Genomic DNA, 14,455 nt, shown 5'->3' with positions numbered 1-14,455 from the left:
GTAGATCGCGGCAGATTTTAAAGATAAAAAGTAGATAACATCACAAATAAAGTTGGCGACCCCTGCTGTATTTTCATTGACAAGAACTTCATAAACTTCATATCTGAGTGCACAATTACTCCCCAAGTACTTTTCATTCTCCACTACCCGAGTGTAATACCACCCAGTTGATATGTTACTCTGGGATTACTGTTACCAATATGCTATACTTTACATTTGTCAGTGTTAAACTGCAGTTGCCACCTCTCAGCCCATCTGCTCAACTTTTCCAGATCCTGCTGCAGTAACATACTATCATTACTGTCATTAACAACCCTGCCAGGCTTTGCATCATCTGCAAACTTAGACATTAACCCTGATATACCTTCATCAATATCGTTGATACATACCAAAACAACAATGGACTCAACACCAAACCCTGGGGGACTCCACTAATAATATTAGTCCATGAAGAGTAGTATCCATTGATAACCACTCTCCATCTTCTCCCACTCAGCCATCCCTTTATCCATTGTAGCAACTTACCCATAATGCCATCTCTCTCCAATTTGTACAGCAGTCTTCCATGTGCAAAAGTATCAAAAGCTTTCCTGAAATCCAAGTACAGTAAATCCTCGCTATTCGCGGGGGTTACGTTCCTGAGAAATGCCGTGAATACTGAAAATGCGAATACTGAGTTATGGCTCCCAACAGTAATAAAGGGGTTCCATTTCAAAGTATGAAATATATAAGAAAAACTAGTCTAAAATTTTGTCTATGTATGTATTATATGTACCTTCATAATATGACTATGTATATAGACAGTACATAGTGAAATGCAAGCACGTGGCATTGAAATGAAAATAAGAAACAATTTAATATTAAATGTAATATTTATTAGATATTTCAAACAAATCTTTCAAACCAGCATCTTTGCTAGCTAAAAAACTTATCCCGCCAGTGCTATCACCAGTTTCGCTAAAGTGTTGATAAAGGTGTTTTGCCTTTTCACGAATGATGAGTGAACTTAACGGAATTTTATTTTGAGTTCGGTCTTCTATCCACAGATTTAAAACTTTTCCATTTTTTCTAATTTAACATCACGAGTTACAGAGCAAATTTTTGAGCAATTAGCGCGTTTTCACGGACACTACGGTGGATTTTTTTCTTCCGATTTTTTGATTGATCGTACCGTTGACTCATTGATTTTATAATGTTTTACCACTGAGGAGACACTTTCACCATTAGAAATTTTGTCTAATAACTCAATTTTACTCGCTAATGTCATCGCCTTCTTTGATCTTTTCACATTTTCCTTGTTATTCGTAGCCATATTTTTGTACGGGTTAGAAAGAACTTGTCCACAATAAGTCACTTTCTTCCGTTAACACACTCGAAAAAATCTGTTTTACACTGCAAAATGGTAGATTTATCACTTTTGTAAGCATATCAATTTATAAATTGATAAATTTATTCAATTTATAAGCATATAAATTAAAAGCAAACGACGAAACCTTCCATGACAAGCGCATAACACATACTGAACAAGGATTAGCGAGAAACATCCACGCTCGCGATTTTGTCACCCCTCACCCCCCCCACCCACTGAGCGCTGTTTTGACCGGGAAAGATAATTTTAGCCACGCCCACGTTTTTTATAGCGGAAAATGTTCACGGCGCTTTAAAATTCACATTTTTTTAGGTTTCATTTTATATTAAATCAGCGACCGCGAATAGCGGGGGTTTACTGTATATGATATCAAAATTATTTTTTTGCAGCCAATTCCTTTGTGACCACATCATAGATAAACCGGATACGAGGTTATTACAGTGTTGGCCAAGATTTTTGCAGCTCTGGCGAACACTTAAGTTTTTACATATATTTATTCATTTTATTGACTCTATTTTTATATTAAATTATTTTCTATAAGTAGCTTTATGGTCCTATTCAAGCTCCTTGGTTTATTTGAATTTAGATAGCGATTTTGAAAGTTAATACTCAGTGTCTTACCGTTCGTAACTTGCCGCCATTGTTATATGATACGGAATAGTGTAATGTAAATCCAAACTTCAATAATAAGGTTTAACATAAAACTAAATAGTGAAATACATAGCACTGTATTAGAAATCTGTAAGATTAGTATAGTATTATCAATTAATCAGTAAAATTTATTAATCTTATTAAATTATACTTAAACGAAATCATGACCCAGACTAGAGCAGCAAAACTAGCAATAGTACTGTGGCTCGTGGGAGAACCGAAGGGGGCAATTCTCCAGCGCACTGCAGTCTAAAAAAAAATGTGCGAAGTGTGAAATGTCTGCAGACCTGTCAAGAACAGGACATGATTAGGTGTTCTGATGGGCTTCTATGAGAGGCTGAGGTGCAGGGTACATGCCCTCAAAGAAATTAATATGAGGGGGCCCATCAAGGTCTCAGCTACCCAAATGAAGGCCAGAGCTCACGGTGTGTAACACAGCGGCAATCTCCAAGGCAGAATGCACTGGTCTCACAGGAACTAGTTATTGTTAGTGAATCTATTGTCAGGGAGATAGGGAATATATTATGCAAAAAGGATAGGTGGAACAGGACCAGGTTTTTTGCTAGGGGGTGAAAGTTGATGACGTTGTAGGGCAGATATAATCTTTTAAGGGCACAATAGGTGATATTGTTATACACATTGGCACTAATGACCTTAAGAGTAAGAGATCTGCAGATTTACTTACCAAGTACAGGTCAATGCTGAAACAAAATTTGCATTAGGGTTAAATTTGAAAGTGTCTGCAATTCTGCCCACACACGATAGGAGGCAGTATATAGGATGAGAGCCTTGTCAATCAATTCAGCCATGGAGAGATTGTGCAAGGCTCATGGGGTAAAATTTTTTTCAGCATGGTCTGTTTGCTAACAGGAGAGACTGCTTCTACAGGGATGGGATACACTTAAATAGAAAGGATGCAAGAATATTTGCTGATGCTATCGAGGCAATGTTAAGTGAGTTGGAAAACTCCCCCCAACCCCCCCTAGTTTGGGGGGAGGGATTCACAGACTAAAAGATTAACAGTAGCCACAGGCAGAGGCGAAAGTTGCACCGCTTCTACTGTAATGAGCAGCAGCCTGGAGAGCAAATTGCTGGGTATTTCAAGAGCTGCTGGGCGTCATCACGGAACAAGAAAATATATGGGCTGTGATAGGGTAACTAAGAGTAAGAACAAGTGCATATATACTGTACTTGCATGTACACCAATGATAGAAGTATAGTAAATAAATTTGATGAATTTGAAGTGCTGATCAAGGTATCAAAGGCAGATATTGTTCAGATATCAGAGACACAGTGTTACACAGATATAAGCAATGCAGAATTGAAATTTGGGGATTACTACGTATAAGAAAGGATAAGAAGGGAGGAGTGGTTATGCTATTAGTTAAGAAACACAAAATCTAAGGAAGTGCATCCAGTTGGCATGGGTGGACAGTGCAATGTTAAGTCAGTTAACAAACCCTTAGCCATAATTATGAGAGCATCCTTAGATTCAGGGGAGGTCCCAATGGATATAATTTGATATAATTTTGACTGGAAATGTGCAAATGTATCCACAATTCACCAAGGGGGGTTCAAAGGGTGACACAAATAATTATAGACTTGTTAGTTTAACTTCTGTTCCGGGAAAAATAATGGATTTACTGGTTAAAGAGGTGAAACAGGATCACCTAGACAACACTGCAATAATAGTTCAGACACAGCATCGTTTTGTTAACAGGAAGTCTTGTCTGACCAATTTGATTGCATGCTATGATGTGGGCACAAAGGAACTGGATGCAAAAAGTAATTTTGATATCATATACCCACTGATATCATATCAAAATATAATATCAAAAAGTAATTTTGATATCATATTTTGATATCATATTGTGCTTGTTAACAGAAGAGATTGTTGTTATAGGGATGGGATACACTTAAATAGAAAAGGTGCAAGAATATTTGCTGATGCTGTCAAGGGAGTGTTAGTTGGGTCAGAAAACTGCTAGCTTGGAGGAGATACACAGACTAATAGATTAACAATAGCCAGCAGCAGAGGAGAAAGAGATTCTTGCACTGTCCACCACTGGAACATGCAACAGCCTTGAAAGCACATTGCCGGGGATTTGGGATTTCCAGGGTTACTGTTGGTTGATTTTATGGCCCATTATGCATTACTGTGAGTCACCATGGAACAAATACACATGGGATGTAATATGGTAACTAAGGGTAAGAACAGGTGCATGTAGTTCTTGCATGTACATCAATTCTAGAAGCATAGTACATAAATTTGATGAATTTGAAGTACTAATCAAGTTATCAAATGCAGACACTGTTGGGGGTATCAGAAACTCACATATAAGGGATGCAGAATTTGAATATGGTGAGTAAAATGCATACAGAAAGGATAGAAGGGTGGGAGGGATTATGCTTTTGGTTAAAATGCACATAAATCAATTTGGGTGGCCAGTGCAAAGTTGAGTCAGTTCGGTGAGACATAATAACTGGGAAAGCAAAAATGAGAGTAAGAGTGAGTTATAGGCCTATTGACGATGAGTAAATAAAACAACTCAATGTCTTAAAATTATTAATTTTAATTTTCAGGATATTGACTGAAACTTGTGTACTAGTCAATCACACACTATCAAGACTTTTGTGGACTTATTGAATGACTTTTTCTACAGCAGAATGTTAAAGATGCAGAGAGAGTAATACTATTGATATCATTATCAGCAGTGATTATTCATACATTAAGAATTTGCAGATAGACAAACCCACTAGATGGCAGTGATTAGAGTGTACTGATGTGGAATTTACTTAAAGTCTTTACCCTTGATGTAACTACAATCACGGGTAAATGGAACAGTTTTTGCTTTCATAAAGGTAAGTATGGTGCTCTCAGACAGTTTTTAAATTCTAAGCAATGGGTCCAACTGATGATGCAATCATCACCAAATTCTAAATTGGGAGCTTTCAGAGAAATAATCATAGCAGCTATAGGCTTTTCATACTAAGAAATATCGTTCAAGGCTGAAACCTAAATGAATGTCAGACAAACTAATGAGAATTGTGGCAGAAAAGAAAAATACATGAGATGCATATAAATTATCAGGTGACACAGAAGCCACTAGTAGATATAAACTAATCTATAACCAAGTCACAAAGAAGGTTATGCAAGCTAAGCCAGATTATGAGAAAACTTTGGCAAAGAATGCAAAGATAAACAGCACACTTCTTTACTTATGTAAACACATGAAGGAAGGGCATGAATCACATTTGTCCACTTGATATCAATGGTGGTAGTAGTAGTGGCATGTGATGCAAGAAAGCAAGTGTAAGAGCTTATGCAGCATCAGCCAAAAAATATATATATATATTTACAAAACAATTCGTTCTAAATGATTGTCCAGTTCCTCCTTAAATTTATTTAACTTATCAACTTCCACGACAGATGGAAGTTTGTTCCAGCAAATTTCCGCACATCTATTCTACATCTGTCTTTCCTCAATTTGAATTTATGCCCCCTTAGAATTAGTGACTGAACAACTGCAAGAATCCCATCAGAATTCAGTGTGCTCAACCCATTCAAGGCCTTATACACCTCAATCAGATCACCTCGAAAGTGCCTCGTCTCCAGCCGCTGCAATTTGCAGAACTTAAGCCTCTCTTGGTAAGAGGATCTCTTCATTCCACTCACCAATCTTGTTCTTCCCCTTCTCTGTACACGCTCAAGCAAATCTACATCCTTCCTAAAATGAGGCCTCCAAACCTGTACGCAGTACTCGAGGCGTGGTCTGACCATTGCCTTATACAGAGGGCAATGGAGTGGCCTGACCATTGCCTTATACAGAGGGACAATCACCTCCTTTTCCGTGCTAGCAAAATTCCTGTATATCATTGACAAAACCCCATGACCTGCCCTGGAAGCATATCTGCATTGCTCAGAAAACATATCTGAGTGCACAATTACTCCCAAGTCTTTTGCATTTTCTACCACCTTAAGTGTAGTACCACACAGTTGGTACGTTTCTCTGGAGTTACTTCTATGTAGTACTTTGCATTTGTCAATGTTAAACTTCAGTTGCCACTTCTTAGCCCATCTGCCCAAATTATCTAGATCCTGTTGCAGTAGCACACTGCCATTACTGTCATTAACAACCCTGCCAACCTTCGTATCATCTGCAAACTTCGACATTAAGCCTGATATACCTTCATCAATATCACTGATAAATATACAAAACAACAGTGGACCCAACACCGAACCCTGTGGGACTCCACTAATAACATTAGTCCACGAAGAGCAGCACATTTGATTACCATCCCTGTCTTCTCCCACTCAACTATCCTTTTATCCATTGTAGCAACTTATCCTTAATACCATTCTGCTCCAATTTGTATAGTAATCTTCCATGTTCAACAGTGTCAAAATCTTTCCTGAAATACAAGTATATGATATCAAAATTATTTTTTGCATCCAGTTCCTTTGTAACCACATCATAATACCCAATCAAATTTGTCAGACAAGACTTTCCCTTAACAAACCCATGCTGTGTCTGAACTATTTCTGCAGTCTTGTCTAGATGATCCTGCAATGCATGTTTAACCAGTGACTCCATTATTTTACCCGGAACAGAAGTTAAACTAACTGGTCTGTAATTACTCGTGTCACCCTTCGAACCCCCCTTTGTGAACTGGGGATACATTTGCACATTTCCAGTCTGTGGGGACCTTCCCTGAGTCCAAGGATGCTCTCATAATTATGGCTAAGGGTTTGCTTAGTTGATTTGCCGCCACCTTTAATATAACTGGATAGATCCCATCCACCCCAGGTGCTTTTTCTTATGTTTAACTTCAACAATTTCTCCTCCACTTTGTTCTCAGTTATTACAAAATCATTAAGCACCCTGCTACAATTTGATAACCTTCTGCCATTTTCAAACCTTAATTCCTCATCTGTCAATGTAGATGCAAAATACTCATTCAGTTTGTTTGCTATCTGAGGATCATCAACAGTCACACCATCGATATCAAGTGGACCAATCAGATTCATTCCCTTCCTTTTAGAGTTTATATATGTAAAGAAATCCTTGATGTTTTTCTTAGCATAACTTGCCAAAGATTTCTCGTAATCTGCCTTCGCCTACCTAACCTCCTTTGTGACTTGATTACAGACTAGCTTATATCTGCCATAGGTTCTGTGTCACCTGATAATTTATATGCATCCCATGCATTTTTTCTTCTCTGCCACGAGTCTCGTTAGTTCATTTGACAACCATTTAGGCCTAAACCTTGAACAATATTTCTTAATAGGTATGAAACTTTTAGTTGCTTCCACGATTAATTCCTTGAATGCTTCCCTCTTAGAATTTGCTGTTGGTAACATCGTCAGTTGATCCCACTGTACAGAATTTAAAAACTGTCTGAGACCATTGTAGTCACCTTTATGGAAGCAAAAACGCTTTCCTTTACCCCTGATGGTAATTATATCTTTAAGTAAATCCCACATCAGTACACTGTGATCACTGCCACCTAGTCGTTCCTTTATCTGCAAATTTTTAATACACGAATGAGCACTGCTGATTACCAGATCAAGAGTATTACCCTCTCCGGTTGCCTCTGGAACATGCTGCTGCAGAAAACAGTCATCCAATCAATCCACAAAAGTCTTACTAGTGTGCAAGTGACCAACCCACAAGTTCCAGTCAATATCTGGGAAGTTAAAATCCCCCATTATAAGACATTCTCATTTACTAGCCCACGATTTCTCTGTACAATTGTTCATTGTACTCATTCGAGTCATTAGGCCTATAACAAACTCCTATTCTTATTTTTGCTTTCGCAGTGCTTATGTCACACCACATTTCAAATTCCACCCTGGAAGTCCACTACAAGGTATATTGGTTCAACTGTGGATGATCCTGCTCAGGTAGCTGACACTCTGAATGAGCATTTTGCATCTACATTCACATATGAAGAATTCTTTAGAGACATGTATGTCAGAAGTTTATCAAACACTAAAAGGGAATTAAATGCTTTTGCAATAACTGAGAGGAAAGTGAAAGAAAAACTGCTGAAGTTAAATATAAAAAACTCACATAAAAGACTGCTTAAAAATTGTAGCAGTGTGGCATTAAGGGAAAATTGCTGCTGTGGATAAAGGGTAGGTTGAGTGGTAAGAAGACAGAGTTGTTATTCAGTTGAATGAAAGTACATAATGAAGAAGTTACTGCCAATATGAAATAAATAACTTAATAATCAATGATAATGTCAAAGTAATATATAAAAGAATATAGTAATTTAAGTTATCTGTTATTTATATAATAATTTATAGGCAAACAGGCTACTTGTTGCTGCAACAAGATCTAAAAAAAATTAGGCAGATGGGCTAAGAAATGGCAATTGAAGTTTAACACTGACAAATGCAAGGTACTGCATATGGGTAGCAGTAATCCCAGAATAACATGAACTGTGTGATACTACAACCAGGGTAGTGGAAAATGAAAAGGACCTGGGAGTAATTGCGTAATCTGATATGAAGTTCTCTGAGCAATGGAGACAGGCTGCAAGAATAACTCACGGGGTCTTGTCAATGATATATAGGAATTCTGCTTACAGCAATAAGGCGGTGATTATCCCATTGTATGAGGCAATGGTCAGGCAACATCTTGAGTACTGAGTACAGCTCTATTAGGAAGGATGTATAGCTCTGTAAAGCTATTGGAATGGGTACAGAGAAGGGCAAAAATATTGGCAAGGGGAACAATGGAGTGCTCTTACCAAAATAAAAATAAATAAATAAAAAGCTTCAGTTCTACAAATTGCAGCATCTGGAGACTAGGCACCTGCAAGGTCTAAAAAAAATTAGGCAGATTGAGGTGTTTAAGGCATTGAAAAGCTTGATTAAACTCACTGATGATGGGCCTCTTCCTTTTGCTCAGATTATATGAGGGGCATTTGTTCCAACAATCAACCACCTGTTGGCCTTGGAACAAACTTCTATCCATTGTTGTGGAAGTGGATAGGTTAAATAAATACAAGGAAGAACTGGACAAACTACTGGAGGAAATGTAGAGATGAAATGGTAAGTTTTTCCTTTTTTTGGCTGATGCTACGTAAGCTTGCTTCCTTGTATCATTTGCCCCTATTAATACTGGAATAAGAAAGAAGAAAACTTAGTTTGTTGAATTTAGCAGTGAATTGCAACTCTATGTTGACTAGCATCAAATAGTCAACATTGTATCAGTTTGGAAGAAGATATGAAATTATAGATGCTAATTCAAAAGAACAGTGCCCATGGAAACATCTATTTAAAAAAACGGGGGGGGGGGGGGATGCAGCAGAAAGAAGAGGAAGCAATATCTGTGATATGCTCATGCAAGAATACACAGAAGTACCAGGTAAAATCTGATTTCAGGTTTCCAATGAATTGCGACTTAGGTCACAATTAGTAATATTAAAAAATGCATAATGAGTAAGTAAAATCTAATACACTAAAAAATATCAGAGAATAGTTGTATATTTAAATGCTTACCATAAAGGCAGGCTCCTCTGAATCTTGGTTGTGGATACACCACAAAAGTATTACTAAGAAAAGTCCATTATAGAGAGAATACGACGAAGGTAGCCATACTACCTGCAAGGCCCTAAAAAAATTAATTTATACCTTTTTTTAAACAAAGAAAAATACACTATTAACTACAATTGTTTTGAATTCTTCCATTACTGACAATACAAAATAACTTAATAATCAATGATAATGTAAAAGTAACATACAGAAAATACAGTAATTTAAGTAAGTTATTTGTTATTAGCCATATGGTGCAAGGAAGCCTGAGGCTTTTGCTGCACCAGCCAAAAAAAGAATTTCTGAGTTACCTTAAGGTAGGAGGGAGAAAACAACAGTCAGAAGTAGGAGGGAATCACCAAGAAAGAGAAGAATGATGATATCCAGCTCAGGACCCTGGGTGTGTGCCAAGCCCATACTCACCAGATGTGAACCCCTTAGGTTAATAATTTATTGGAAAACAGGCTAGTATCACTACATAAATTGCCAAATATTTAATTATTGACATTTCAAATTCCACCCTGGAAGTCCACTACAATGTATATTGGTAGAAAACCTATGTAACATTAGTAGGATGAAAGGATAAATCACAGTGTAACAATGAATAATGGCTGAACCACAGATCACATAAAAAGGAGAAAATTGCAGACTAGGACCAAATAGACTAGGGCATGCATGTTCAGAGATGAAAAGCTCTTATCTGAGGATGCCCATGAAAAAAAAACATTCCTCTGGAGCTTTTAGATTTATCTAGACCAGCAGCTAAGATGCTCTAAGAGAAGTGCTGAGCAGAGAAGGCTTAAGGTGCTGGAGTCAACCACTAGCAAAAAAATTCTCTTAAAGCACCTCAGCTGCTAGTCTGATTGAACCTGAGCTGTCCAGATGGTTGTTATTCATCAGAGTGAAGAGACAGTGTAGCTTTTGTGTGTGTGTGTGTGTGAGTGAGTGAGTGTGTGTGTGTGTGTGTGTGTGAGAGAGAGAGAGAGAGAGAGAGAGAGAGAGAGAGAGAGAGAGAGAGAGAGAGAGAGAGAGATGAAAGTGGAACAAGAACTGAGCAGATTGATAATGAGTATCAATCTTCTTTCTCACACCGGGAGGAGAGGGTAGGGAATGCAATGGTGTGTAGTGTACTTCCTGTACTAAATATCTAATAATTAAAATTAGGTAGCTAAAGACTAAGGGTTAGTAAATATTCAAAATACTTAAATTAATCAATATGTGGCTTGTACCCTTTCACACTCGCAGACATAATCGCATTTATTCTGCTGGCATTTTTCTCATTTACTCAGTTCTTTCTTACTGCACTGCTTGCCCTGGGCACTTCAAACTTACTAACACTTTTCTGTTAAAGTGCAGCCCCAGCAGCATATCTTGCAAGGAGGTGCAGGATGTGTGTTGTTGTTGGTACAGTCAGTTCTGCTATAATGGGCATTTCCGCAATGCGGCTGATATATTAGGGAACAATGCGAGTATAACACGATTTTCTTGTTAGCTCATCTGCGAAGTTTACAAAGTTTAAAAAATGTCAAATGTGTGACAGCTGTATTTCCCATTTACTGCAGTTGTATTTGTCGGAGAGACACTGTTATCATTCATTGTATTCACAAGATAACATGTAATATTGTAGGCCGACTATGTTTTCGGTAGCTCACATTTTTCTGTTCGAAGAGAAATTTCATGAGGTGTGATAGCGTGAGCAGAGGAGCACATTTCTGAAGGTCACTACCATAAAACAATAAAAACAATTTGCAGTTCCCGGTTTATTGGGCTTCTCAGTTAGCGCAATCTAATTATAAATAGGTAGTAAACTCGATCTTACTGCATTTGCGATAATACTGATAGCTGGAATTATGTGGTTTTTAAGTTACTACGATGAAATGTGTTTCCCCTTCCATGAAATCTTCAATCATATAAAAATCATACATAAATTTTCAGAATCTTCTCTTCATTCCTATTTTTTAAGCTTCGTAAACTTTTCTCACTTGTCCAATTTGTACATCCCATGTTCGTCGTTATTGATTTCGTATCTTTTTTACTGTTTTAAATTTTACAATAAAAAAAAAGAAAGTGTCAGTGAACAGAAATATCAATCAAACAAACCTCATATCTTGTCAAGGTAAAGTGCTATGTTTACTGTAATATTTATTTATTTATTAGAAATTTAAGATGTTTAACCCTGTGTTAGCAATTTTATTGGATAGACAGGTTTGATGTTTTTATTAAAACATTTGTCATAATCAGTGCATGGGCATCCAGGCTATAATTGTTGTTTGATCTAGACCACTCATTTTCCTGCTTTTGCAGCTCAGCTGTTGTAAGTTCTGTGAAGATATTCCAATTTGCTTTCTTTATGTTATATCTTTTGATGTCCAACAGGGATTGTTGGGCTGTTTGTAACTGTTTATTTAGTTTGAAAGTAATTGCTCTATGATCTTATGTGGTCCAGGCTGGCTGGACACACCAGTTTGTAATTTTATAAGCTACTGAGTTTGTAGCAAGAGTGACATCAATGTCCCTCCCCCACATAGTACTGCTAAAAGATGGCAGGTTATTTGGCTAATTTAATACTTGAAATGTGGAGGTGACTATGTATTCAGTAAGTATCTGGCCATTGTGTATGCCTGCTTTGTCTTCTGCACAGCTGCCATAAAGTTGACCAGCAGTTGACATCAGCACACACAATAACGTTAGCATTAGGTAACCAATCTGTAACTACTTGTAGGTATTCAATAATGTAATTTATATCTTCACCTGGTCTGGAATACAATGAAATAACATAAAACTGTCCTACAGCACTGTTGATATGGGCACACACACTGCCACTGGAGAGCAGAGGTGACCCACCTTTGAGACTGTAAGGTCAGTATTTTTTTTTATTATTATTTTTTTTTAACTACTATTGCTATAGAAGGGACATCTGAGGTGTATTCTATGATTTTATAGCCTCTTGGGTATCCTTGAACCCTACCCATATGTGTGTAGAGTTCTTGGAGTACCAAGATATCTACATTATTTTCTTCTAATTTCAGCTTGATCTAATCTAATCTACAACAGTTCTTGCTCTTTGAGCATGCAATTGGATGAGGTTTAGAGCCCTGGTCACATTTATGTTTCGGCACCTCCGTAGCCAGGTGGGCAGGAGCAGCAGTACATAACACACGCTTCTTGATTAGACTGGGATTCGAACCGTGACCACCAAAATACGGAGGATGCGGAAAGGTCAGGGAATGACCACCGCATATCCCCGGAGCAATATGGCCTTAGTTGCTAATGCTCCTAAAAACCAAAATAACAACAACAACAACAACAACAACATTTATGTTTTCAATCTACCCCATAGTTAATCCTAGATTGCATTTGTTTATCATGTCTTTATATCAGGGGCATTTATCATTCTTGATACCATGGCAGTGGTCAGTCAGTTGTGCCGTTTTGCAAGTGGCAAATTTTGGCTGTGGCACAGTAACCACAGACAGATTCTTTCTGACTCCAGTACCTAGCAGTGTGTCCATATTTATGACAATTATAACATTTTGTTATAAGGAAGTGTTCCCTAAATCTATGACTTGTCCAGCCAGCATAGATACTCTGTTGTCCTTTTGAATGTTCCCTGGATGGAATCTTAGAAATGACATTTAGCTGCCCATTTTTTATACCCTTAGCCCTCCCTCTCTTTAGCTTGAACTCGTTAGCAAACTCGTCAATGGTTAGGATGTCCTTAAAATTTTTATAATAGAAACCACCTAAAGAGTTGACTCTGCAATGTCAAAAATTAATATATTTGGAATCCTTCTTTTAGGTTTGTCTGATTTTAAGCTCAGTTTTGATATTTCAGGGTGATTCTGCTCTGTACAAATCTTCTTTTGTTGCTGCCTCTAGTATTATGCCATTATTTCTAATTTTTCTTAGGTTCTTTACCTTAACATCCGTTAAGTGTGGTTTGAGTTACAAATAACTGGGTTGTCATCATTGCAACACCAGGGTACCTGCCCACCCATCAAAAAAAGCCAACAAGCTTCAAAATGGTGCCGTCTGGGTGGTGGTATCCACTGAGAACAAGTAATAGTAATCTTCTCATTTGGTGAAGCATTACTTATTCAAGGTAGTAACAATATCATGGTAACCCATTGTGAAGTATCCTTGAACTATCACAATATATCTCATATTGTGAATACCCATTGTGAAGGTATTCACAATATGAGATATACTAAAATGATGCCAATTCTCAACTCCTTAGTAGTCGGCTACGTACAAACATGATGTATTTACACTAACTTGTGCATAAATGTGGTTTGAGTTTGTTTATAGCTCTTTCTTTGACAGCTTCGCTTGTCAGAGTTATCATTTGGTCTGAGAATAATAAGATTAATTTCTTGACTATTTAGTAGTTGGCTACGTACAGACATGATGTATTTACACTAACTTGTGCGTAAGTGTCGTTTGTTGTTGTCGTTTGTTATTTGGTTTTTAGGAGCATTAGCAACTAAGGCCATATTGCTCCGGGAATATGCGGTGGTCATTCCCTTGACCTTTCCGCATCCTCTGTATTTGGTGGTGACAGGCTCGAACCCCGGTCTAATCAAGAAGCGTGTGCTACGCATTGCTGCTCCTTCCCAACTGGCTACGGAGGCGCCCAAGTGTCATTTGAGTTTGTTTATAACTCTTTCTTTGACAGCTTTGCTTGTCTTTAAGTCTCTTTGCAGAGATTGGGGAATCCCTGGTGCCATTTGACACTAAACACACTAATCTTTAAGTCAGAGCCATCATTTAGTCTGAAAATAATAAGATTAGTTTCTTTAGCAGTAGTAGTCTGCTTTGTTGTCATTTTTTTTTCTGGTTGGAATTTTCATTTTTGGCACTAGTTTTAGTTGCTTGTGCATAGGACATAGTAT

General features: G+C 37.6%; 1 protein-coding gene across 1 annotated transcript in view; it reads right to left on the bottom strand.

Annotated features, from left to right (window-relative positions):
* The window catches only part of LOC150079210 (type-1 angiotensin II receptor-associated protein-like), a 155,481-nt gene that overhangs the window by 63,849 nt on the left and 77,177 nt on the right, over positions 1-14,455 (bottom strand). The window contains exon 3 of the mRNA XM_090382728.1: positions 9,531-9,642. Within this exon, the coding sequence (XP_090238854.1) occupies positions 9,531-9,642 (112 nt within the window). The remainder of the gene's footprint in view (positions 1-9,530; positions 9,643-14,455) is intronic.

Source organism: Mastigoproctus giganteus, chromosome 10 (assembly GCF_048544385.1).
Source record: "Mastigoproctus giganteus isolate SK-2022 chromosome 10, ASM4854438v1, whole genome shotgun sequence".
NCBI classification, from domain to species: domain Eukaryota; kingdom Metazoa; phylum Arthropoda; class Arachnida; order Uropygi; family Thelyphonidae; genus Mastigoproctus; species Mastigoproctus giganteus.
The sequence above is the reverse complement of the archived record's forward strand: the minus strand, read 5'-3'. Positions and strand labels throughout refer to the sequence as shown.